This window comes from Haliotis asinina, chromosome 14, assembly GCF_037392515.1.
Source record: "Haliotis asinina isolate JCU_RB_2024 chromosome 14, JCU_Hal_asi_v2, whole genome shotgun sequence".
Classification (NCBI taxonomy): Eukaryota; Metazoa; Mollusca; class Gastropoda; order Lepetellida; family Haliotidae; genus Haliotis; species Haliotis asinina.
Window position 1 is genome coordinate 51,279,494 of NC_090293.1, and position 27,939 is coordinate 51,307,432.

The 27,939-nt window shown below is 40.1% G+C and overlaps 1 protein-coding gene across 2 annotated transcripts; it reads left to right on the forward strand.

The window, feature by feature from the left end:
- On the forward strand, positions 1 to 27,890 carry LOC137262222 (obscurin-like protein 1). 2 transcript variants are annotated; one of them, XM_067800015.1, is made up of 21 exons: positions 1 to 423; positions 7,205 to 7,289; positions 7,892 to 8,152; positions 8,911 to 9,186; positions 10,192 to 10,458; positions 11,337 to 11,603; positions 12,476 to 12,742; positions 13,167 to 13,433; positions 14,054 to 14,320; positions 17,236 to 17,502; positions 18,211 to 18,477; positions 18,839 to 19,108; positions 19,621 to 19,890; positions 20,249 to 20,515; positions 21,920 to 22,123; positions 23,039 to 23,224; positions 23,588 to 23,731; positions 25,053 to 25,402; positions 26,308 to 26,413; positions 26,966 to 27,057; positions 27,459 to 27,890. In XM_067800015.1, the coding sequence occupies exons 2-21, from the start codon at positions 7,214 to 7,216 to the stop codon at positions 27,495 to 27,497; spliced, it is 4,410 nt and encodes a 1,469-aa protein (XP_067656116.1). In that variant the 5' UTR covers positions 1 to 423; positions 7,205 to 7,213; the 3' UTR covers positions 27,498 to 27,890. The 2 variants fall into 2 exon arrangements, with proteins under 2 accessions (XP_067656116.1, XP_067656117.1); XM_067800016.1 differs by lacking the exon at positions 19,621 to 19,890 and having other exon boundaries at positions 199 to 423.
- Positions 27,891 to 27,939: the final 49 nt, after the last annotated feature.

A 27,939-nucleotide genomic window follows, 5' to 3' on the forward strand; every position in this document is an offset into this window, starting at 1 on the left:
AAACTTTTCATGGGTCTGCAGCCCCACCCGGTAGGATTTGTTTCGTAACACACCATAAGCATATATCCTACATATTCCTTGCGCGTCGCTTTTAATTACCTGAGTACCTTAATTCTTCAGCTGTACCTACAAAGCCACAGGCCAATAAACGGAAGTGTTTATTTAAAACACGATGAGATAATAGTAAGCTCCGCCTGCAGAACGCCCATGACCGCCCGAGTGTACGCTTGTGCAACTGAAAAGCTGTAGTTAACCCACAAGGCTAGGAGCGCTGGGTAGGACTCCCAAACAAACCCGGTCTACCTGTTTAGCCTTGATTGTTCCTGTGACGGTGGGCTGATACCTTAAGGACTGTTTGGTGTGGGTGTGGTGGAGATCTAGGTGGATAGGAAACGCACCTCGTGATTCCATCAATTTCGGACGGTAAGCTCAAACTTCTGTCTCAGATGTCTTAGATATTGTGTCTGTGTATCACTTATTTACTCATCTTGTACAAGCGGCCAATACATATTTTTTTCATGATTGTATTTTAGGACACCTGTAGTGGTATGTAAATAGGTTTGTTGTTTTCTGCAATAGTGTATGATCAACTGATATGTATTGTTCGGTATATCAGTCACGAAATCTTAATACCTTTGCAATATATCTGTGAGGATATGAACGAGTGTATCTTTCTGAACACAACAACTTATATCAACCAGCGTGGGTTGTTTTAGCACTGTAACACAGATCGGCACTTACCGACGTTGGATCACGTTGAAATATTTTACATTACAGCGAGTCTGTTATATGTCCTGTGTTCTTGAAAACAATCCGGGGCTAGAGAAAATATTTTATGCGCATGTCGTAGATGACGTTTGTGATTGTTACAAATTCCTTGCAAAGATAAGTTATGAAATAACATAAGATAAATACTTTAGCTATCTGCTACAAGGAATGACTTTCACTGGCATTCTAGAAATTGGGACGATGAAGAATGAGGACTAGTTGTATGAAGGCACAACTTCTTTATTCTATGGGCGACGTTTCCACACAGAATCTGTTGTCGTTGTCAAGCATGTGATACATGAGAAATGATTTGGGGTGGTTTATATACACGGAATTCATGAAGTAAATGGGATATATCATACTGGCAATATATGAATAGTATCACTGTATCTCTCTTGCTTGTCTGTCCTTTTCATGTATGTCATTGAGTGGTCATCGCCAAATTAAATATTTGTAACTGTACTGACTTACCTATTGCAAATCGGACATAAGTGGACAATGTCATTGTTTTCACTAACTGCAAATTACCATATGTTTGCAGCTGCACATGCTTAATGTTGACATCAATGATAGTTTGTCTTATACTTGAAAACCAACTTTTATAGGCTTCTCAAAAACCTCAATCTTCACTTTGTTTCGATAACGTGCAACCTGTCGATCAACTTCGGGAATTCCGTAACAAGAACATTCTCAGATTTGTGACGGATGTGATATTTAATGACTTATATCTGTTCTTAGGGTAATACGTTCGTGTCATTGATAGACGTGTCAGCCATCGCATTTTGACTGACACTGTTTCAGCGTGGTGAAACAATTTCACAACTTCAAACTAATTCAATCTGGTATCTGTCGTATAACGCCTCAATGGGCCTTGGTAAAACAGATAATACAGAGTGAAGATAAATTTATGAGTACAAAACTTTTTATTCTTTGTACGGTGACGTTTCGTCATAGATTCTTATGTCGTAGGAATGCGACATCCCTTGCCTGACTTCGACATTAGAATCTCTGTTCAAACGTCACCTCTGACAAAATTGAGGAGTTTGTATATCAAGAACATTCCCTTAGTCTTTCATCGCCACAGCTTCAAATGCCCTTCAAAGAAGACAAATAATACAATACATATGCTGACCCGGAATATCGAACCGCCCAACTGCCTCGTACGACAATATCAGAATGTGAAGGACAAGTCTTACCCGAATTCAAACGAAGATGTATTTATTCAATATATATTGGAAAGATTTTTTTTTATCAAGTTGAGCAATGTGTCAAATTTGCCGTGTTTTTTGCCTTCCTTGAAGTGGTGGCGTCTGGTGTTACCTTGGACTGTTGTCAGACTTGGACTGTTGTCAGACTTGGACTGTTGTCAGACTTGGACTGTTTTTAGACTTGGACTGTTGTTAGTCTTGGACTGTTGTTAGTCTTGGACTGTTGTTAGACTTGGACTGTTGTCAGACTTGGACTGTTGTTAGACTTGGACTGTTGTTAGCCTTGGACTGTTGTTAGACTTGCACTGTTGTCAGACTTGGACTGTTGTCAGACTTGGACTGTTGTTAGACTTGGACTGTTGTTAGACTTGGACTGTTGTTAGACTTGGACTGTTTTTAGACTTGGACTGTTGTTAGACTTGGACTGTTTTTAGACTTGGACTGTTGTTAGACTTGGACTGTTGTTAGCCTTGGACTGTTGTCAGACTTGGACTGTTGTTAGACTTGGACTGTTGTCAGACTTGGACTGTTTTTAGACTTGGACTGTTTTTAGACTTGGACTGTTGTTAGCCTTGGACTGTTGTTAGACTTGGACTGTTGTCAGACTTGGACTGTTGTTAGACTTGGACTGTTGTTAGACTTGGACTGTTGTCAGACTTGGACTGTTTTTAGACTTGGACTGTTGTTAGTCTTGGACTGTTGCTAGACTTTGGACTGTTGTTAGTCTTGGACTGTTGTTAGACTTGGACTGTAATTAACCTCTCCAAATACCGAGCATACTAAGAGGTTTCTGTTAAGTATGGCCAAACCATCTGTGCTAGGCACTCACTATGCATTCCCCGAGTAAGCTGGTCCGAAGAGTCAATACTTGACTGAGAACCTGCTGAGTAAACAATGACATAAGAGAAACTGCATTTTCTCCTCGAGGAGTCAGTGCCGTGTTGACAGAACTGTATGTTTAACCTTGGCTGCATAACGTATATAAATACCTGGCTTCTTCCCACAAAATGCATACACTCCACATGTCCGACTATTCTGTACGACTGCAGCATATTTACAGACTGATTCGCGCGAAACACTTGGGACATTACATATCTAATTATTCACGCTTCAGTTATCGAAATTCGGAAATCATGAATAATTTCGCTAAATATACGTAGTTTCCATGTGATTAAGCAATTCTGAGAACTGTCAACTCCACCTAACACATTGCTTTTAATGTTTAATGTACAAGGCTCACGAGGAAAGAAAAAATGACGATATTTTAGTAGCGATTGCTACCGAACACCTTGTGTACTCAAAGATACACTGATGACAAGGCAGACTGACACGATTTTTATACTTAAAACATTACTACAACGTCCAACATAGCCTTCATTATTTCCCATGTTAATCTGGTACTTGTGATGATATGCTGTTTATCGGTGAAGATATTCAGTTCCTATCCCGCAAAATTGAATATGATATATCGGAATACATCAAACCGTCATTTTTTTCACTTCTTGTGGAATCTAGAGAAACATCTTATATAGAAAACGCATACTCTCTACTGCTCGTAACAGGAGATCCGTGTGAGAAATGATGTTCAGCAACCCATGCTTGTTGATACGGGATCGGTTGACCAGATTCGCTGACATGTCGCGTAGATCGATACTCATGATATTGATTACTGGATTATCTGGTCCAGATTCGATTATTTACGGCGATTATTTATTGCTGACTGCGGCGTAAAACAATAAATCAAACCAAAATGCGCAGGGACTGCTGGCATATTGTTCATTGAAAATTCTTTATTGTGGAGTAGAACAGCATATCGCATCATTCCATTCCCTAACGTAATGAAATAATGTTTTGTAAATAATGGATTTGCCTATGTACGATCTTCGTATTCAACTCTGGACAAAATGAATACATACATTCATCATGTATTTTCGACTGAGCAAGGGTGTCTTTTCTGCATACAAAATAATTATTTATTACGTTGCCCAAACAAACCTATATTGTTGCTAATGGTTTTATTTTCAAATCTAGGACATATATATGCACAAAACAATACACCCATAGACACACACACTCAGACAGACAGACAGACAGGCGGACAGACAGGCATACAGAGAAAGACAGACAGACTCAGTGGGCATGTTCAAAAGAACCGAAAACCCGGAACCCTTGTGCTTGCATAAAACCGGATTGCTAGATGTTCATTCACCCGTATACAAGGTCAAGGTCGGGTAAAGGTGCTGTCCCGTGTCAGGTCAGTTATGAAACAATCGTTTATGCCTCACGTCTCGACGCTATCCATGTTCATCCTTTGCCTGGCGATTATAATTTGAGTATGCCATCTCTTCCTCCACAACATAGGGGGAATACTGTCCTGATGTCATACTCTGAAGTTGGGTCTCTCAATATGATTTAGCACAGTTGATCCTGGTCCTGGACCCCTTCCCATATCCCGTTATAACGCTTCCGTTTAGCACGCTTTTCATTATCAACTCAAAAAGTACTAGAATTTGTACTTTACTAAGAAAATGTATAACACGTGTTACGTTTTCATTATCATTTACAATAAATGAGTGTCTGTGGTATTATGGCAGTATGTCCGTAACTTCAATTTAGCAATATATGATGCCCTATTAAACCTATGCCTACCACAATGAATTGAACACTAGTTGTTACGCACCTCTGAATTGCACAATCAATTGTTTACGGAATATTTTTAACATCTAAAAGAGTTGTATTTTGACGAAGACACGGTTGAGATATATAACTTAATCTTACTTCATGTTTTGCTGTTGACCATAACATGAAGTACAATGTAAATGTGTAATGTTATCCATGTGACAAACTTTAATATATGCCATATTTGGGATAACCCTTTCTTAGTAAAGTACATATTATAGTAGTAAGAGGGTTAAAAAAATACAAGGTAAAAAAGTGAAAAAATAGAAGAAAAATTGCACTAGAATCTATACGTTACTAAGAAGTTGTAATGTCAAACATAGCATACGTTAGATTTGACCATGGTCAACCCGTGAAGGTCCCGGGGTAGGATAGGCATTCAGCAACCCATGCTTGCCATAAAAGGTGACTGTGCTTATCGTAAGAGGCGACTAACGGGATCGGGTGGTCAGGCTCGCTGACTTGACTAACGGTTTCCAGCTGCTCAGATCGATGCTCATGCTGTTGATCGCTGTATTGTCTGATCCAGACTCGATTATTTACAGACCACCTCCATATAGCTGGAGCATTGCTGAGTGCGGCGTAAATCTAAACTTACTCGCTCACTGTGACCATGGTCAATGGTATTGTGTAATTATGTGAAAGACTGTTCATCTGTTGATCTAACCTTATCATTAGTGAGTGGGGACTCATTAGAAAGCTTAAGAATGAAATACACACATCACTGCATATTTTCTTTGCACGCATTAGTTACCATGTTTCTCAGAAATATAGCATGACAGCAAACCTTGCTCAACCGGTTCGCAATTAGCTCCCTTGTTACCAGCATGAGTGCAGTCAGCAAATCCTGTATTGTCTGACTAATCCTAGTGTTGAACACTACACAATAGGTTCACAATTACCGAGGGTTCCATTAATCTCTGTAGCGATGGGCCTGAACCCTTGATGAATATGCGCCTGCTCAGGCGATCAGTACATACAGAGCTGCTTATTGCCGACCGGTCCTGCCGGTCGAAGGTGTATCTGACAACTGTGGCTAAGTATTCCTGGGTACGGGTCTTAGAAAACACTTACCGAGGCATTCATTCAAGCATGTTTTCTATTGCATAATCGTTACGTGAAATGATGCAGACATATGACTGGTTATTCCGATGTAATCCTGAAGGGTTCCAGTATGTATTATACAGCTTGACAGTTTCTTCCTGTGCATCACGCTGCCCTTGTACAGGTGATTTCACTGGCAGTATCAAAGTTCAGGGTTGGCTTAGATCATTCCCAGTAGCTCCATCTTTCGGGTATGTTACGATCAGTTCACGACTTGCATCTTCCACATGCACTAGTACTTGCATTTAAGTTATTTACTAGCATAGTTTCATCATATATGTCTGTACCTGCACTAGTTTATACACAGTTTAAGTTCATGCGATAAATTTATTATGTAATGTTTTATCTTAATCTTGCATTAGTTTAAACACAGTGTAAGTTGATTGCGATAAATTTATCGTATGATGGTTTTATCGTGTGCTTGCATAAGTCTCTACACAGTTTAAGTTGACTTCGACAATATTATCACATGATGGATGCAGTTTGCATTATTTTATGGACCTGTTAAGTTGAATGATTAAGACATGGTGAGATAGTTACTTTATATACACTTGGATATGTAAAGGGAGTGCCTAAACGAGTATATCAGACGGATAACATTACTTTCAATACACTAGGATACGTACAGGGAGTGTTTTAATGAGTATATTAATTAGACGGAGACAGTTTATATACACTTATTTTTGGGGAATGTGTAAATGAATATGTGAGCTTGAGATTTTTAGTTCATATACACTAGTATATGTACAGGAAGTTTGTAAATGAGTACATTATACTGATATAGTAAATTTATATTTATTTGGTTATGTACAAGGAGTTTGTAAATGAGTATATTAGACTGAGAGAGTTAGTTTACATTTATTTGGTTATGTACAGGGAGTGTCTAAATGAGTATATTAGACTGATATAGTTAGTGTGTATACACTAGTATATGTATAGGGAGTGTGTATGTGAGTATCTTATAGTGAGATAATTACTTTACATACACGTGAATGTGTACAAGGAGTGTCTAAATGAATATATTAGACTGAGATAGATATACATATACATACATACATACATACATACATACATACATACATACATACATACATACATACATACATACATACATACATACATACATACATACATACGATAAGGTACAAAGATTATGTCAACTGAGGAGGTATGCTTCAAAAATAACCTTTTATCACCACTTCTTTTTACAGTTAACAGTAAATATTAAATCGTATTTTAAATTTCCAATTTTAAATGATACACATTTGTATATATCAGTATTTTGAATTATATGTAGTCATTCTTGTTGTCCCATTTAACATTGCATCAATATGAAGGTGTTTTTCTGTTCAGGTGAACCTTATATGCATGATGTTTCTAATTGTATTCATGGGTGTAAGTCAGGGAAACCTGGTGCATGGATGTAATGCATGACTTTATTTCAGGGGGCGACGATGTGCAAAACAATGTTGTTACCCTTGCTGTGTGTGGTCCTCTGTTGTATCACCCCGTCACAGCAGCAAACAGCAGGTAACTGTACATTTGACTTTTTTCAATTTGCATGTATTTATTCATCGATACGTTATAAGCATTTTTCTTATTGGTCCTTATATTTCCACTTTACTGCAAACGACTTTATTTATTGGAAAGCCCATGTTTCAATTCACTGATATGAAATGCACATTCAGGAATAAATGGTGTTGCCACAAATAATGATATACATTTGACAGCAAGCAGGAAAAGTATGGAAAATACTGACCTCGGCTCTGAAACGTCTCGGTTGTATCCTAAGTACACTGTTGTCAGAGTCCCTATTGTGCTCGGTGCCCTTTGTTTGGTATCTTCTGATATCTTGGTTCAGATCAGGAGAGTGCCCGTGTTCACCACCGGGGGCACATCCCTTCTGATACGTCCACTCTGCTTAATGCAGAAGGCTACAGTGTTGGGGAGTCCACATATTCAACGGAAACGTCTTGGTGGTTTCGCTGTCTGGGATGGGTGTAGATGGGGCAAGGGTATAGAGCTGATGATGACGCTTAAATGTCCGACTGTGCCAGGGTCACCCGAACCCTCTCTGCTCCATGTTCATCTTAATTTGTATAACTCTCACATGACGAGTTTATTTTCACCAGGGTTTGCTTTGGATCCTGCTGATTACAACACTACGGTTGGAGGTTTTGCCTACTTCCAGCTAATATTAGCAAGTGGAGTCCAGGGAGATGGTGGCTGGTTTCGAAACGGTGCACCAGTGAACAGTATTTCTGGCAAGATATTCATAACGATTTCGGGCGATGTTAGGCAAATAGTCATTCAGAACGTCCAGGCATCAGAGGCTGGAACTTACACATTCCGTGTGGGTGTCTATGAGGTGTCAGCCACTCTCACTATAAATGGTAAGATTTATTATTTGTTTAGACTATCATGATCTACAATGTTCTACGAGTGCGTGAATGAGTTTTGGAGCGTCTGGGTGTGTGAGTGAGTGGGAAAACGAGTGACACCATAAACTGGCACACAACCAAAACACATCATACAGTTATGTACAGAGCAGTTTCATTACTCATAGATGATCGGCCCATCAACTCGATAAGGAAACGTCTTTGACATTTATTCCATGTTATAACACGAGTCCGATGAACACTCAGGAAATAAGATATAACTCAAGACAACTGTAAGATGAAATGTGTAACCTGTTCTCATATTTGCATGGTAACATTATCTAGCACATATTGGCACATCGTTGGATGTCGAGAGTTCATGCATTAAGGATTTTCATCGTAAGTATACGTATGATAGAAATTTCATGTCATTACTAATGCATGTACTGTTACACAAATACAAGTCATGACAGGATATGCATTGACACAGGATATAAATAATCGATTCAAAAAGAGTGTGAGTGAGTTTGGTTTTACGTTGCTTTAATGATAGTATACACACAAAATATAACTTATAACAGTGAACACCAGAAATGGGTTTCACGCATTGTATTCACGTGGGGAATCGAACCCGGATCCCCGGAGCGAACACTGCAACCGCTAGGCTACCTCACCGCCCCAGTGTACGCATTATTAAAACTTACGTCAGTGAGAATGCAAAGTAAACTTTAAATTCAATATCATGCACGGTTTTCACGCAATATCTTCCTCAGGGGTCGCACCACTGTCCATCCAGGCTGGATTACAGGACGTGAATGTAGCATCGGGAGCTACAGCGACCTTTCAGACAACACTTTCACAGGCTAATATCAACAATGGAAGATGGGTCAGGAATGGACAGCAGTTAACCAACTCAAACAAGTATCAGATAACAGTAACTGGACAAACACAACGTTTGGTAATCACAGGCGTTACTTCATCTGATGCTGGACAGTACTCCTACCAGGTTGGGTCTCTGACAACATCGGGGACACTGACAGTGCAATCAGGTATGAATATATCTGTTTCCTTAAGTATTGCCCGTGACATTAGCTTTCTGATTTGCGTCACACACGTTTTGTCTAAGTCATTTAGCCTTTAGACAAATGGTCCTCAATTCTCTCTGAACACATAATCAGAGGAAAAGTAATGTGAAACTTGTCGAAATGATTTCTCGTCTCCTTGATGTATTTGGAACGGTATTATTGAAACCGAGGTCACATTGTCATTTGTTCAGGTCAGGTATTTTTAGGTTTATGTTTTGTCAAAAGGAGATCAGTCCCACAATTGTTTCATATACTTGGAAACCTCAACATAAACTACAAACACAACATAAATACTAACCCAAAAATTCAAGTCAAAATATGCCAGCATCAGTGACGACTGTGACAGTGCAATTCAGTCACCAGATCCTTCAGTGCGTTAAGACACAAGTCTATTGATGCCATTAATCCTTGAAGTAATGCTCATCCATTTCGTTCTGTGTCCTAGTTTCTATTCAGTTAATGATTCCAGCGGTATGTCATGTGTGAACTAGATTATATAACCTGTACGGGACATTTTATGTAAATCAAACATTCAGGTTCATTGATACTGAATATAAGTAATTACAATGATTGAACTTTATGCTCATTCTGTTCGTGTTCACCAGTTTCATTTTCGCTTTCACACGATATCAGCTGCAAAAGAAAAGTAAGTGCCATTCTAAGTAATGGGGAACAGGAGGAATATCAGTTCTATTAAACCACTTATGTCCCGGTGTGTTGCACGTTGCAAATCTCTATTACTCCGGTACGCACTGTGATCACAAACGCCATGCTGACGAAGCAAGGATCACAAGTACTAAGATTGGAATTCGATCCCTAAATCACTGGATCCTTGCTCAGGGAATGATATCGTATGTAAACCAACCGACAATGTTTCCCCAAATAACACAAATATGGATCTATAAAGGTTTATACTGAATACTATTACTACATATGTGAGCATGAATCCATAACATTTGTTACAAACAGCATTGAGCATAATTACTGGGCTGCCGGACCTAAATGTAGCATCGGGAGCTACAGTTACCTTTGAGACAACACTTTCACAAGCGAATATCAACTCCGGAAGATGGATCAGAAATGGACAACAGCTAACCAACTCTAACAAGTATCAGATCTCAGTGATTGGACAAACACAACGTTTGGTAATCACAGGCGTCACGTCATCTGATGCTGGTCAATACGCCTACCAAGTTGGGTCTCTGACAACATCGGGAACACTGACAGTGCAAACAGGTATGAATATTTGTCTCCTTATGTATAGCCTGTGACAATAGCTTTCTGCATTGCTTCGAACACTTTTTGTGTGAGTCTTTTATATATCAAGGTAAATGGTCCTGAATTCCCAGTGAATATCTATAGAACAGAAAAAAAAAACTATAGTCTCACCCTCAGCAATAATCTCTCCGACTTTCATTTACGTTTTGGTGAGCAGTATTGAAACTAAAGAAACATCATCATTTGTTCAGGTCATATTGTTTGGTTGTTTTGTTTTGTTTGCTTTTTGTTCTTCCTTTTTTTTGTCAACATGAGACAAGTCTAACGATTGTGTCATACACTTTCTAAGTCGTAAATTAAACCAGGCATACGATACACGCACAAACCCTAGCATTCAGGTTAAAATCTGACAACATTGCTGATGTCTCCGAAAGTGCAATGTAATCCTCAGGCAAATGTAAAACCTGTGCTGAAAATAACAACTTTGTACTCATTGTTTCTTGTTGACCATTCCTATTTTCGCTTTCACGCGATATGAGCTGTGAACACAATTTAGTGCAATGCTGAGTAACGGGGAACAGGAGGAATAGCAACCCTATCATACGACTTACATCATATGACAGTGTGTCAGGAATGGATAGACCTCTACACGTCTTAAACATCTCTTTCTGTGTTGGGCAGCATGAACACATATATGATGCTGACAAATCAAGGGTCACAATTACTGAAATTGGAATCGGTTTCCTAAATCACTGGATCCTTGCTCAGGAAATTATGTCGTATGTAAACCGAATGACAACTTGTCCCCTAAATAACAAGTATGGATCTATGAACATGTGCATTGAATACTATTACTGCAACTGTGATCATGAATATATAACATTTTTTACAAACAGCATTGACCATAATTAGTGGATTACCGAACCTGAATGTAGCATCGGGAGCTACAGTCACCTTTGAGACAACACTTTCACAAGCGAATATCAACTCCGGAAGGTGGATCAGAAATGGACAACAGCTAACCAACTCTAACAAGTATCAGATCTCAGTGATTGGACAAACACAACGTTTGGTAATCACAGGCGCCACGTCATCTGATGCTGGTCAATACGCCTACCAGGTTGGGTCTCTGACAACATCGGGAACTCTGACAGTGCAATCAGGTATGAATATTTGTCTCCTTATGTATAGCCTGTGACATTAGCTTTCTGCATTGCTTCGAACACTTTTTGTGTGAGTCGTTTATATATCAAGGTAAATGGTCCTGAATTCCCCCTGAATATCTACAGAACATAAGAAAACTGAAGTCTCACTCTCAGCAATAATCTCTCCGACTTTCATTTACGTGTTGGAGAGCAATACTGAAACTGAAGGGAGATTATCATTTGATCAGGTCATGTTGTCTGGTTGTTTCGTTTTGTTTGCTTTTCGTTCTTCCTTTTTTATCAAAATGGAATAAGTCCCACAACTGTTTCATACATATGGAAGTTTCAGGCCACGCATACACAATGCACACAAACTCGAACATTCAGATTAAAACATAGCAATATCGGGGGTATCTCCGAAACAAAGTGCCATGGAATCTCCAGGCACAGATATAAAACCTGTAGAAAATGTTACAACATTGTACTCATTTTTCATGCAGACCATTCCCATTTTCACTTTCACACGATATGAGCTGTGAACACATTCTAGTGCAATGCTACGAACGGGAAAAAAGAGGAATAGTATCCCCATGATACTTCTTATATCCTTATCTTATGTTCCTGGAATGGTTGGAGGTCTGCACGTCATAAACATTTCTCGCTTTTTGTAAGCCCCATGAGCACAAATATGGTGCTGACGAAGCAAGGGCCACAATTACTGAGACTGGAATTGGATTCCTGGACCACTGGATCCATGCTCAGGGAATTATGTCGTATGCAAAACAAATGAAAACGTATCCCCCAATTAACAGATATGGATCTATAAACATGTATGTTGAATACTATTACTACAACTGTATATACTACAAGGAACCTTTTTACACAAACAGCATTGAGCATAATTACTGGACTGCCGGACCTAAATGTAGCATCGGGAGCTACAGTTACCTTTGAGACAACACTTTCACAAGCGAATATCAACTCCGGAAGGTGGATCAGGAATGGACAACAGCTAACCAACTCTAACAAGTATCAGATCTCAGTGATTGGACAAACACAACGTTTGGTAATCACAGGCGTCACTACATCTGATGCTGGACAATACGCCTACCAAGTTGGGTCTCTGACAACATCGGGAACACTGACAGTCCAATCAGGTATGAATATATCTGTCCTTTGATGTATTGGCCATGCAAAGTGCATAATTACTGAGCATAATTACGGTGCATAATTACGGTGCTGACAAAGCAAGCATCACAATAACTAAGGTTGGAATTCGATCTTTATATCACTGGATCCTTGCAGAGGAAACTTTGTCGTATTTAAACAAATGACAACTTGTCCTCCAATTAACAAGTATGGATCTATGAACATGTGTATTGTATGCTATTACTGCAACTGTAAGCATGAATCCGTGACATTTTTCAAAAACAACGTTGACCATAATTACTGGACTACCGAACGTGAATGTAGCATCGGGACAATGTGTCCCCAAATTAACAAATATGGATCTGTGAACATGCATATTGAATACTATTACTACAATTATGAGCATGAATATATAACATTTTTTACAAACAGCATTGAGCATAATTACTGGACTACCGAACCTGAATGTAGCATCGGGAGCTACAGTTACCTTTGAGACATCACTTTCACAAGCTAATGTCAACTCCGGAAGATGGATCAGGAATGGACAACAGCTAACCAACTCCAACAAGTATCAGATCTCAGTGATTGGACAAACACAACGTTTGGTAATCACAGGCGTCACTTCATCTGATGCTGGTCAATACGCCTACCAAGTTGGGTCTCTGACAACATCGGGAACACTGACAGTCCAATCAGGTATGAATATATCTGTCCTTTGATGTATTGGCCATGCAAAGTGTCAATCTGCTGTGTCTGAAACACTTGTGTGAGCCGTTTATGCATCAAGACAAATGGTCCTGTCTGAATGACTACAGAACAGAAGAAAACTAAAATCAAACTTTTAGAAATAACCTGTCCGACTTTAATTTACATTTTGAAGTGTATTATAGAAAATAAGGGAAATTATCATTTGTTCAGGTGATGTTATTTGGTTGTTTTGTTTGCTTTTCGTTCTTCCCTTTTTTGTCAACCTGAGATCAGTCCCCCGATTGTTTCATACACGTGGAAGTTTACCAGACACACACTATACACACAAACCCTCATATAAAGGTTAAAATATGACAACATTGCTGAAGTCGCCAAAATTGCAATGTAATCCCCAAGCAAATGTAAAACCTGCGCTAAACATAACAACTTTGTACTCATAGATTCATGCAGATTTCTCCCATTTTCGCGTTCACATGATATGAGCTGTGAACACAATTACTGCAATGCTGAGTAGCGGGGAACAGGAGGAATAGCAACGAACTCAAAACGTGTCCCCCATACTATTACTTCAACTGTGATCATGAATATATAACATTTTTTACAAACAGCATTGACCATAATTAGTGGACTGCCGGACCTAAATGTAGCATCGGGAGCTACAGTTACCTTTGAGACAACACTTTCACAAGCGAATGTCAACACCGGAAGATGGATCAGGAATGGACAACAGCTAACCAACTCCAACAAGTATCAGATCTCAGTGATTGGACAAACACAACGTTTGGTAATCACAGGCGTCACTTCATCTGATGCTGGACAATACGCCTACCAGGTTGGGTCTCTGACAACATCGGGAACTCTGACAGTGCAAGCACGTAAGAATATATGTGTCTCCTCCTGTGTTCCTTTTGCACTCGGTTTTTTGTATTTGCCGCTGTATTTGTGGACAAGTCCTCGTGATTTATCGTGAAAATATTTTTCAAGGCAGTTCATTTCAGTTTAATTGCAAGCTTGAAACGTATCCGGGATTATATATCTGTTGTGATAAGGTACTCATTTTGTTAAAGAACACAATGCATATGCCCGTGTGTATATTCAAAGGAAGGATATTTTCAAATGGCATTTTCTCTCTTTTTGCAAGGTGCTAAACATTACGATACGTTTATCGTGTTAACGTTTTGTATGAAATCCTAATCTTTTAGGCACCAGACTAACCATCTTTCCTATATGTATAGTGGTTTCTTTGCTGGGTTTCAGAACATGTGTTCTTGTGCTTGTGCTAGTAAGAGAGCTCACTGGCGCGAACCGAGATCAGACAACGTTACATGAAAGTACATGGAACGATATGCTAGTTAATTCTTCCAAGCAATATGACCTTTACAAACGTGGGTAATGACTGTCAGGACGACAGGGCGAGTGAGAGCATTAAACATGCAACATGCACACAGATCAAAATGTAAACCCACTGATTGTGACTCTGGCTTACTGACGCGTATAGATTACAACAAGACAATGTGTTACAGATGGCTCACTGGATTCGTGACTTTGCAATTTTCAGGATTAAAATTGTTTATCATTATTTTCAAACGACATAATTACATTCGTTGACAAATTGATAGTGGTTCATGAAAATGCCTTGGAGTAATGGCAGTCAGTGAATCCATGGGATGTACTGAGCGAACGAATATAGGAAAATGTCATGGATGACATACTGACGGAGTTTGACTTACTCTTGAATTCCAAGTATAAAAATACTGACTAAATAAGGGTCTCCAGACAACTAGGACCGTATCGTAATGAGTTCAGCAATAATTTCGTCTACGCCCGAAAGAAGTGAATAATGGTAATTCCGGTGCTGCGGTAACCGTGTTTCTGTTATTCTGCTCATAATTCAAATGATCTTAACTTTCTGTAACAGCGAGCTGGGATCTGTCCCACATTATACCTCAAAAGCTTCTTTATACAAGTATATGACTAATGCAACATTCTTCATGTCTTGCACATTTGTTTTCAAATGTGATGACACTTTTTCTTGATAGTGCAATGACATATTTCCTTACTGGGTTGATAGGGCCTTTTTCATCCATCGTTGCATTTAAGAAAGGTGACCAAACACCCGTTTCCACTAGAATTATTTTAAGACATTAAGTACGTAAAAGATCGGATGAACCAAACTATCAGAAGGTTTGTATGGCGCTAGTTGTTTCTTGAGGTGATTCGTGGCGGTGTGTTTCAGAATTATTTTTGTAGGTTAGTAAGTGTGGTATGTTCCGAAACAAGAAAGATCGCATAAAATGAAGTTCTATAGTTCTATAGAGCGACAGATCAATGTGCAATATTCTACTTTGTAGTTTTAAATTGTACGTATGTTGAGGCATAAGCTGTGAGTCTGCGTTGTGCAACTGTGTGTGTGTGTATGTGTGTGTGTGTGTGTGCGCGCGCGCACGTGTGTTGCTGCAGTACGTATTCCTTTTACTTCAAGTGTATACCTACGTCGCTGGCTGTGTGCTGTGTGGGGAGAATTCGTGGTAGTGGTGACAGTGGTAGTGTTAATGTGTGTGTGTTGCGAGGGATCGGGGTGGGTGGGGGTCCATGGTACTAGTGATGGTGGGTGTAGAAGTTGTTGCGGTAGTATACGCAGGAGCTAATGATACAGCAAAAAGACAGAAAACAAACACACAGCAGCTTCAAAACACACCTTGAATTATCATGAACATATGTTTCCAGCACACAGCCAGCGACGTAGGTATACACTTGAAGTAAAAGGAATACGTACTGCAGCAACACACGTGCGCGCGCGCACACACACACACACACACATACACACACACACAGTTGCACAACGCAGACTCACAGCTTATGCCTCAACATACGTACAATTTAAAACTACAGCACGTGTGTTGCTGCAGTACGTATTCCTTTTACTTCAAGTGTATACCTACGTCGCTGGCTGTGTGCTGGAAACATATGTTCATGATAATTCAAGGTGTGTTTTGAAGCTGCTGTGTGTTTGTTTTCTGTCTTTTTGCTGTATCATTAGCTCTTGCGTATACTACCGCAACAACTTCTACACCCACCATCACTAGTACCATGGACCCCCACCCACCCCGATCCCTCGCAACACACACACATTAACACTACCACTGTCACCACTACCACGAATTCTCCCCACCCTCAGCCAAACACACCAACACTACCATTGTTAGTACTACCACGAATTCCCCCCACCCTCAGCCAAACACACCAACACTACCACCATCACTACTACCGCGAATACCTCCCGCACCACACACACACCAACACAACACTACCACTGTCAGTATTACCACGAATCCCCACTCCCCGTCCACACACACACACACACACACACACACACGGCTACGGATAACCAACATCAGCACTACTGCTACAACCCCTCGCCCCCAGCCATCACCTCAACACAACCATTGTCACCACTACTACAGCCACTACCATTACTAATACTACTACCACGGCTACTACAACTGCTGCTAGTATAACTGCCACTACTACTGCCGCTGTCGCCGTTTAATCTCTCCAAACGACTACCGGACTAGTACTTGTAATGAATGCTACCTCATACCATAACGCTCATGAAGTACTAACAAAAGTGGCACAGAATCCCATTCAGTGTCAATGAAAAGCTATCAGACTGTCTTTTCCGTCATTGATGACAATTTGACACATCGAATAGATGTCAATTCCATCAAACTGCTGTAGCATTTCATACCTAGATACGTAGTCATTACCTGTTCTTTTTGTATTCCTACAGTGTCGATCTTAAGCAGTCCTCTCATCCTAAACCTACAGGTTGGACAAGATGCAACGCTTTATGTTCAGTTATCTCAAAACGGTGTCTCACCCGGAACTTGGTATCTAAATAATGTAGTGTTACCCATTACTGGGACGAGGAGTGCGTTCGTTTCCAGCGAGTTCCACGTTCTTGTAATTACAAATGTTCAGTTATCCGACGCTGGGCTATACCAATACCGGGTTGCTGGACTTACAGGGGAGGCAACTGTCAACATTCAAGGTGCAGGTGAGATTAACCTACTGGGTCATATCCTACAGACAAACGACAGGGAGGAAATACAATTTGGCAGTTCGGTGGCATTAAACTAATTTTCCGTAGCGACGGTTGCAGTTCAGTAGCACTGGTTCCTCACATATCCCTACGCGTGTGTTACTCTGATACTTCATGTTAGTGTCCATGTCAGTACTGGTGTTTGTACATGCACAGTGTGTTTCGTTCCGGTTTCTCATATTTAGTGTGTATTTGTTCCTGTGTCTATTCATGTTCCTGCAAGGATGTATCCTTGCTTCTACAAATGTGTGTGTGCGTGTGCGTGTGCGTGTGCGTGTGCGTGTGCGTGTGTGTAGATGTGTGTGTATTGTTTGACGACGTTTACACATGAGTCCTTGCTGTTGCAACGATGTCTCTGTGTAAGCTCCAGAGATAACTAATGAAGGATTGCATCGTGAGTGGGTTTATTTCACCAACACAAGAACACGCAAACTTGTTTCAGGAAAATGCTCCCTTCGTACAGAATTTACATGTAGACACTAATCAATATAGATTAAACACAACTTTTGTTGAGCAGAGCCGAGCATACTCAGTGGACTAACAAACTTTAATATAGCATCGGGACAATGTGTCCCAAGTTAACATATATGGATCTAAAAACATGTATATTGAATACTATCACTACAACCGTGATCATGAATAGATACCATTTTTCACAAACAGCATTGAGCATAATTACTGGACTATCGGACCTGAATGTAGCATCGGGAGCTACAGTTACCTTTGAGACAACACTTTCACAAACGAATATCAACTCCGGAAGATGGATCAGGAATGGACAACAGCTAACCAACTCTAACAAGTATCAGATCTCAGTAATTGGACAAACTCAACGTTTGGTAATCACAGGCGTCACGTCATCTGATGCTGGACAATACGCCTACCAGGTTGGGTCTCTGACAACATCGGCAACACTGACAGTCCAATCAGGTATGAATATACAGAATAACTCTACATTAGAATAATGTTCCGTAGCAACGACTGTAACTCAGAAGCACTGTTTGTTCATTTGTCCTTGCACGCGTGTGACTCTGATGCTTCATGTTAACGTCCAAGTCACTGCTGGCGTGCGTTAATATGTACAGTGTAATGCATTCCAGTTTCTGTATTGATGCAAGTGTGTCTTTTTGTTCCTGTGTCCTTACATGTGTGTGCGAGTGTGTGTATGCGTGGGGGTGGTGGCGGGGAGAGAAAGAAAGAGAGAGAGAGAGAAAGAGAGAAAGAGAAAGATAGTGAAGGCAGTGAAGACAAGTGACAAAATCATAAAAAATCCCTGTAACATCTTTTACAGCAGCGTTGAGCATACTCAGTGGACTAACAAACCTGAATGTGGCATCGGGAGCCACAGCGACCTTTGAGACAACACTTTCGCAAGCTAATGTCAACAATGGCAGATGGATAAGGAATGGACAACAGTTAACCAACTCAAACAAATATCAGATCACAGTAACTGGACAAACACAACGATTGTCAATCATAGGAGCTACGTCTGCTGACGCTGGACAATACTCCTACCAGGTTGGGTCTCTGACAACAACGGGAACATTGACAGTGCAAACGGGTAAGTACAGGATAACTCTGCAGTAGAATTATTTATCGTAGTAATGATTGCAGTTCAGCAGCAGTGTTTTCGCACTTGTCCTGGTGTGCGTGTACATGTACACTGTAATGCATTCCAGTTTTTGTGTTGATGTAAGTGTGTTTCTTTGTTCCTGTGTCTGTTCATGTTTTTGCACATGTGTGTGAGTGTGTGTGTATGTGTGAGTGATTGAGTGATTGAGTGATTGAGTGATTGAGTGATTGAGTGAGTGAGTGAGTTTATGCAATTACGGGTTCATATTTTTCTGTGAGTTGCATGTATCAGATTTTATTCACTTTGCTGAGACCAGTTAAGTTGAGCAAAGTATGGAGCACATTCATTGTAGATAGAATGCAAGCCCTACGTCCCTCGACCCAAGCTCGGACAAATGCACATTCTTAATAAAGTGACTACGTTTACCCAGAATAAACAAATAAGGATCCATCAGCGAAGACAAGTGACAAAATCATAAAAACCTTTAACATCTTTTACAGCAGCGTTAAGCATACTCAGTGGACTAACAAACCTGAATGTAGCATCGGGAGCCACAGCGACCTTTGAGACAACACTTTCGCAAGCTAATGTCAACAATGGCAGATGGATAAGAAATGGACAACAGTTAACCAACTCCAACAAGTATCAGATCACAGTAACTGGACAAACACAACGATTGTCAATCACAGGCGCTACGCCTGCTGACGCTGGACAATACTCCTACCAGGTTGGGTCTTTGACAACATCGGGAACACTGACAGTGCAAACGGGTAAGAATATAAAGGGTTTTCTGTATTGCTGCAAGTGTGTATCCACGTTGCGGCAAGTGTCTCTGTGTGTGTGCCTGTGTCTGTGTTTATGCGTTCGCGTGTGTGTACGCTCGTGTGTGTACGTTAATGCATGTGTGAGTTGATGGTACTAGAGATTGTCATGTCTCAGACTTAAAGATCAATTATTTTGGATACGGTGATGACAAACAAGGTATGAATTCACTGTAAGTGAAATTCAAACCCTACAAAACTCAATCCTGACTCAGTTAAATGCACCATCCTTGACAAAACTGACTACATTCGGCGAAAATTAACAAAGTCGGATGCAAATAATAACAATGACATCATTTTTCAACAGCGCTGAGTATAACTAGCGGACTACCTGTCCGTAATACAGCATCAGGAGCAACAGCGATCTTTGAGGTAACACTTTCACAAGCTAATGTCAACAACGGAAGATGGATCAGGAATGGACAACAGCTAACCAACTCCAACAAGTATCAGATCTCAGTGATTGGACAAACACAACGTTTGGTTATCACAGGCGTCACGTCTTCTGATGCTGGACAATACGTTTACCAGGTTGGGTCCTTGACAACTACGGGAACACTGACAGTACAGACGGGTAAATATGTATTTTAATGTTTTTCACACAATATATACCCTTGGTAAGCTTGATTGTGTGTTGGGTATTTTTATGCTTTTTGTCCAATCAGCTATTGGGCTCTCTTTTACTTAATGGTATAGTTGATAAATATTAATTTTTCAGGTTATGTTTGTTACGTTATTGAGACAGATCAGAGTCCGATCAGTTCATGTAAACGCCAAGCGTAACTTCGTGAAAAACACTACAAACAAAAATGAGTTTTCTGCCTCGGCCACAATCTCCAAACTCTCAACCACACAATCACAGAGAACACTGCCACACAAACACAGAGAGCACTGCCACACAATAGCCGTCCACTAGCTGTCTATTTGTCATAATATAGAGCTGATGGGTGTAAGTATAAAGTGAGGTAGTACTGAATGAAACAGGCTATATAATTACATGCATTTGTAAAATATATTGTAAAATGTTTCTAACTACTCACTAATGCCTAAACGTATTTGGTAATATTGTTATTTATGTGATTTGATAGGTCAGTATGGAAGCTCTGATGTTTGTAAATATTTAGTTGTAAAGATGGCGGTAACAGTATTCTAAAAATTCACAGTTCTTCTAGGATTCGTTTATGCTTAACACCTTCATCAAATCGTTACACTTTAGAATTTATTTTTTTATAAAATTTAAATCGAAAATAGCTGTTGCTATATTGTTGGTCTACACTGCTGGGTTGTGTTACGTCTTGAACATTTCTGAAAGACTATGCTACATCTTCATCTTATTTGTTATAGTGTATGTCAGATTTGTTGGTAGTTTGTATGGAATACTGTAAGACTACAAAGGATTTTCAAGCACTGTCTCAAATTTGTTAAATGCTACTTGGACAGTGAAAAGCGTGAATGAAGCATGACCACAACGCTACGAACATGCGCATGCGCCTTGACCTCGGGATAATGCGCATGCGCAACGCCAACGTCTGAAATGCGAGATCGCGAGATCGCGAGAACGCCAGAAAATGAAAAGTCGCATTCTCGTGTTCTCGCGATTTCGTGTTTTTGTGGCCTTATTTGACAAGTCGAGTTTGCGAGATTGCGAGATTACGAGAGTTGACAGCATGTTCAAATGTCGCATTCTCGTGTTATCGACTTTTGACAGAAACGTGCTCCGTACCAAAAACACGAGAACGCGAGATTTTGGCCAAATCTCGCGTTCTCGCGATCTCGCGTTCTCGCACTTTTGGCTTTTTAGGCTTGCTTCCAGAGGTCGAGATCGCAAGAATGCGAGATCGCGAGAATGTCCCTTACAGTATTCCATAAGTTTGTGTAGCATCTTCAATATATTATCGATGCCCTATGCAACATCCTCAGCATGTCCTTTGTATCGTCAGTCGGTTACTGAACAGACATTGTGATGGTTTGGTTCCAGTCACTACAGATCTGTGTAGGAACGCCCAGAACAGGAATGGAATAGGGTATCGCCGTCATCCAATGGACTGTGACAAGTACATCCAGTGCTACTACAACCCAAACGGTAACGTCATCGGCGTCTACAGAACATGTTCCTCTGGTTACTACTGGGACCAGGCAAATCTCAAGTGTGACGAAGACTGGAAGGTCACATGTCCTCTTGGTAAGCATGTTAACGAAATGCGCAATGTGCATCGGTTTGAACTTTTTTGTGTTTAACGTGGAAAATCAAATGACCGTTTTGAAGTCACTGACAAGGAAGGAAATCGACAAACATATATTCCGTTGATAAGAATCTCTACTAAAAGCAAATCCCATTGCGCTATTCCGAGTTTACAGTTCGCACATGCCTACATGTTTATTAACAGATAATATTGACAAACAGTCTTGGCAAAAATGTGAGGGTATCCTGCCTGTCATGCAATTTTTCTCCTGAAGGATAAGTTCGAACTTCAAGGTTATGCGTTTTGCCGACTTGTGGTTAAGGCGGTCGCTCGTCATGTCGACCACCCGGGTTCGATTCTCCACATGAGTAAAATGTTTGAAGCCCGTTGCTGGTGTCCCCGTAGTGATGTTCCTGGAATATCGCTTAAGGCGGCATAAAACTAAACTCACTGACTGAAGAATTACCTGCTTGTTGCTTACATAGATGAAACAGTGGCAGGCTCTTAGCATGTCACAAACTTCAGTCTAAAACAACATGAGGGAACACAAAGTACACAACCGGTCTTGAGCATAGGGACCCGTTGATCGCTCTTCTTGAACGACCAACAGTATTTCCCACATATTCATTAGGAAGACGAAGAGAGGACCTTCACACCCAGTCGTTCAACAAATACAGGCGACACGTACAGTTGCACAATTATAAGATAAACTTTGAGCACATTGGTGATCGGGATCTGGTGGTCAAGCTCGGATAAACTGTCACAGTGTCGCCCTTGCGTCTGTCGATGCCAGTGATTACTGCCTTTGTCTGGTCCCGACTGGATAAGTTACAAACCGATTTTATATAAGTGAAACATTGCTGAGGGGAGCTTTAAGCAACAAACAGACATTGCAAGCAATGCATTTATTTCAGAACGATGCACGGGCAAGTGTAAGCCGCACTACAGGATGGACGGTGGTTGTAGATCTTATTGGGAGTGTTCCAGAGGAACATCAGTTGCCAAGTGTTGCAATGAAGGCTTCATGTATGTGGAGGATGAAGGCTGCAAACCTAACTTCTTCTGTCGCGACACCTGTCCTTCATCCTGTGGAGAGATAGGTAAGGTTGAGAATGAATGTGAATAAGTGTTGAACACCATATATCCATACTGAAGCCAGCACGAGATAAACTTTAGTAGTGTGACAATGCCAAGGAAGACCAAACACAACTGCTCTAATAAAACTGGTAGGCTTAAGATAGTCTTAATGGACGAATCCTCATTAGCGAGTAATCTTGGTAGAACGATTTGAATTTCGCATAAACGAAATGGCAGACTGCAAGTTACATCACCTCCCGTAACATGTCGTGGACTATAATCACAAAATGTCCGAAACAGAACAGATGTTCAGCCATAAGTATCACGAGGATGAATGAAAAACAGAAAGCTCTTTCCTCAAACATGTTTCGTTGTTTACTCCACAGACGTGTGTAATAAGGTCCCAGTCTGGGGTAACAACATTGCCACCTTCAACATGACGTTCCCTAGCATCGGTGAGATAACGTCTTCATGTGTGGCCAGATCTTACTTCGACGTCACAGATTGTGGATGCAGCGCCCTTGACCAAGGTACGTCTAATATTGCGGCCGCTTATAATGAGTGAGTTTAGTTTTAGGTAGGACATTGATTGAATGATTGCTGTTTATGATGTGCTAGCTATATGACGGCGGTCTGTATATAATTGAGCATGGATTAGGCAACCCAGTGGTCAACGGCATGGGCATCAGTCTACGCAACTGGCATACGGTGACACGTGTCAACCAATTCAGCAAACAGACCACTCGATCCCTTTAGTACAACAGGCATGGGTTATTGAAGATCATTATGACCCGGATCTTCACAGCTAGGCATTTTAAGCCTTCTATCAGTAGTAGTGGATTGTTAAGATGATGTTACACGATTGGACAATGTACTGCTGTGAAGATCAGCATCGTTCAGTCTCATTGTTTCTGTAGCTCATTCGAATACTATGCATGACCAGATTTGCACGTTTCTGTGAACAATGTCACAGCTTCATGACTGCTTGATGTGGAAGATCCATTGTTAAAACCTCATAAGCACTGATATGGCTATAACACGTTAAAAATATATATTACAGTTATATGTATGAAATCAATGACAGAAGAAATGACAACATATTTTAGGAGCGCTTAAATGAGTTGTCGTTTTGGGGCGATCAAAAAAGGAGTTACATCCCTTCCATGGCATTAATCTTCGTCAGCAGATACACATAAAAATACACTCGTCAAAAGAGTAGGGAAACTGTACTTTCAATGTACGATTGTCGAAATTGGGAGATATATGGGATTGAATCAATGTTCATACAATAATAATGAATGTTTTGAGAATGCATCACCAGATAGTTTTCATGTAAAGCAAAGCTGTTCGTTCAATTATCCCCGTTGTTAGGTGACTGGAGTATGACATGAAAATTACAATTGTCACTCAGTAGTTTGTGATTTGACCATGAAAAGCTCGACTACGCACAGGTGCAAGGAAATTCTCGAAAAAAACGGTCTGCATTGATTTGTCGACCTGCCTGAAAAACGTCAAGATTCATAATAACACCCCATGCACGTGTAGGAGGCTCCCACGTGCTTCCAACGCACTGTGTTTGCGTGTGGTGATAACGTGAAATGATGCTGCATACACAATATGAATGTCATTGTAACGTTCCTCAATGTGTTTTCTTTCTACCGGACTTCAAAGTTCAGGTTCATCTACTTCCATTCAAGAGTATATTTACAAAGCGTGGTTATTATCCTACCAACGTTTCTCTGATGCAGTTCCAAACATAGTTATGTAGACAAAAAAGCAGTTACCTCTGGAATACATACTTACCCCTTGTATGCCATCATACATCCATTATCTATCTAATCTATTTTTCAGGTTGTGGACCTCGCTATGAGCTCGATTTCAATAATCAAGGATCTCTGAACTTTGCCCTTTCTACATATTTGTCATATAGCAATGTCACTGTTGCCAACGGTATTGCCAGCTTCAACGAAAACAGCACGTTCTTTGCCAACGTCTCCATCAGCAACAGGAACACCACCCATCCCAACATTGTCCGGTTTCTTTACCGAGAATCAATCACCTCAAGTGGCCGTCGAGTGTTGGTCAGCGGCAGTAACTGCAAGGGCAAGAACAGTCTCGTCATTGCCATAGATAATGATTACATCACATTTGAGGTCATGTCCTGGTACGGCCGCACTGTTAAATTGCCAGTGTCAACAGCGGTAAGTAATTTGTTGTTAAATGCGTCATGGTTAGAACTTCACAGAATGAACATTGGATAATCAATACACCTGAGTCCTCTCACATCCACTAGCAATAAGAACGAAATATACATAACAACCAGCAATGATAACGTTGTTGTATAACAGTGAGTGTGTTTAGTTTTACTCCGCATTTAGCAATATTTCAGAAATATCGTGGCAGTCTTTTATGAATAGTGTTGTTACATGTGACTATGAAACCAGGGTTATCCCTCCTTGCGTGTCAGATTCAGAACAGTAGATCCTAAGAAATCCTTCTTACCCGATACTATTAAACTAAGGAACAACTTACCTCAGCAACGTATTCATTTAGAGTCCTTTTCGAGCTTAAACGACGGCTGAGGACTACAAATCCACCTTGAATATAGTTTAACTTCAACTATGGAAGCCGTTCGCCTCAAATCGTTCATTAACGGCTGTGGTTTGGTTGCAGTGACCTCAATGTCAATTTTATCGTCACACTGGATGTTTAAACTCCTTGGGAATCTTACACTAACATAGGAGGCTATAATTTAAGCTATTAGATTCGTACACGAATAGCTGTGTATACTTAGTAACCTCATAAATGCATAATATACCGTCTCTGTGTCATTCGAAGATAGTTATGATGTTTGTTTTGCAACACATTACAACATCTTTCGTAGATAACGTTGTGACTGCTCTCATGCTCAAGACACTGCTATATATATCCTATTTAAAAATCTAATAGTCCTTGTGCCCAGTACAGATGTATCGAGGTTTCATTCATAATTGTACCTGATATTGTACTGAAGAGCTTTTATACATAAACGCAGTGTCTCTGCGGATTATATTGTTGCTCCTGTTACTTCTGTTTTAACAACATTATCTGGTATCTTTCTTCACAGGGCATGTCGAGATTTTCTTGGAAGAGAGTAACCTTAATATACAGCGGATATGATATGGTGGTTTCCATAGCGTCTGGTCAGATCACATACACAGCCAGACTGTATGGTGAGTACATTGGTCCTTCTTGATATCTGAAGTTAAATGAACAAATCACAAACAAAAGGCTTAATTGTTTTGCCTATTGATGTTGCACATATACTGAGGGAAGAAATAGGGGATCACATGAAAGAACAAGTGTTCCTTTTTTGTTTCTATTTGTTTCCACGTTTCTTCATAAGGCTTGTGAAGAAACATGAAAAAATGAGGGAACATTTGTGTTCTCGCGTGATAACATATTTTTCCTCAATATAACAAACCGAGCAATCGGTGTCATCTCTGTAACTTCACATGAATGAAGGTTCCTGAAGTCATTTTTATGGTGGCTGATTTGGGCCATCGCTTTCTCGCCTAAAATTTTGGAGGCGATGCCACACATTTTAGGTCTGTTGGGCCTCTCCTCGTGTATATTTTTGGGGACAGCGGTTATAATCACAGAAGTTATACGTCCACCAAAGTCCACACGAGCATCTTCAGAACGGGACAATAATACAAAGGCATGTCTTGAATTCTCTTTTTCGGGATATTTCGTGTCTGTCACCTGCATCCTTTTGTCCACAGCATCCGACTCCAACATAATCGAATGTGGGATGCGCTTTGGATCCGATGGGTCCAGTGCTTCAGGAACAAAGTTCGTAGGAGAACTGGATGAGGTACGGTTTATTGCCACATTGGCCAAAAAGATTCATGGCCAAATTTGTTTTAAAAAATTCTGCTTGTGGAGATTGTCATGTTCAGCAGAGAAGAGAGTTTGCCTTGTCTGCATTTGAATATTTGTTCGAATGAAAGATTTGGAACACATTTCAAGAAACTTTAACTTTAATCGCTCTTCAGCATTTCCTGTTTCCAGTTTTAGACACACAGATCCAATTTCAGTTTGAAAACAAAATTGTTTGAATTAAGATTGAAGACTGGATTATCAGTGTTGTTTCGTGAGTTGATCTTATACTGTCTTATAAAGGCGGTATTTTAGGTGGTATTAAGAGACATGTAATAGTATATGTATTTGTTTTTGTTTGGTTACGACATAATCGAATTTTTTGTTTGTTTTCAGATTTCTTTGTACTCCTGCAATCCCGGGAATCTTCTTTGAAATTTATATCAAACTTAAGGCTGTGAAATTGGAAACATAAAAAATGATGACATTCCTTTTTTTATTTCATACGCACGAGCGCATCCATGTCAACAATCGTGTAGTAATAGCGTTAGACTTTCATAGCGGAATAGGAAGTAAATGTTAAAATTGTGTTTATGACAAATGCTTTTTGGATCTCCAATTCACACCATTCATATCACATTCACCACGAAATATTGTATATACATGAAACCTTGTAAATTAATATGTATATTAATGGCTGTTAACTTGTTTACTCACCACCATGTAACCATCCTGTTTACAAGTACGTTTCTAGCTGCAAAGGTATTTTCGTACAAATTTTCGAATTATATGTATACATAAAAAAAATAAAATATATTTTGAACAGTTCGATTTTGTTTGTTGAATAAGGTTATTGTAAATGGGAAGACCATGCGTG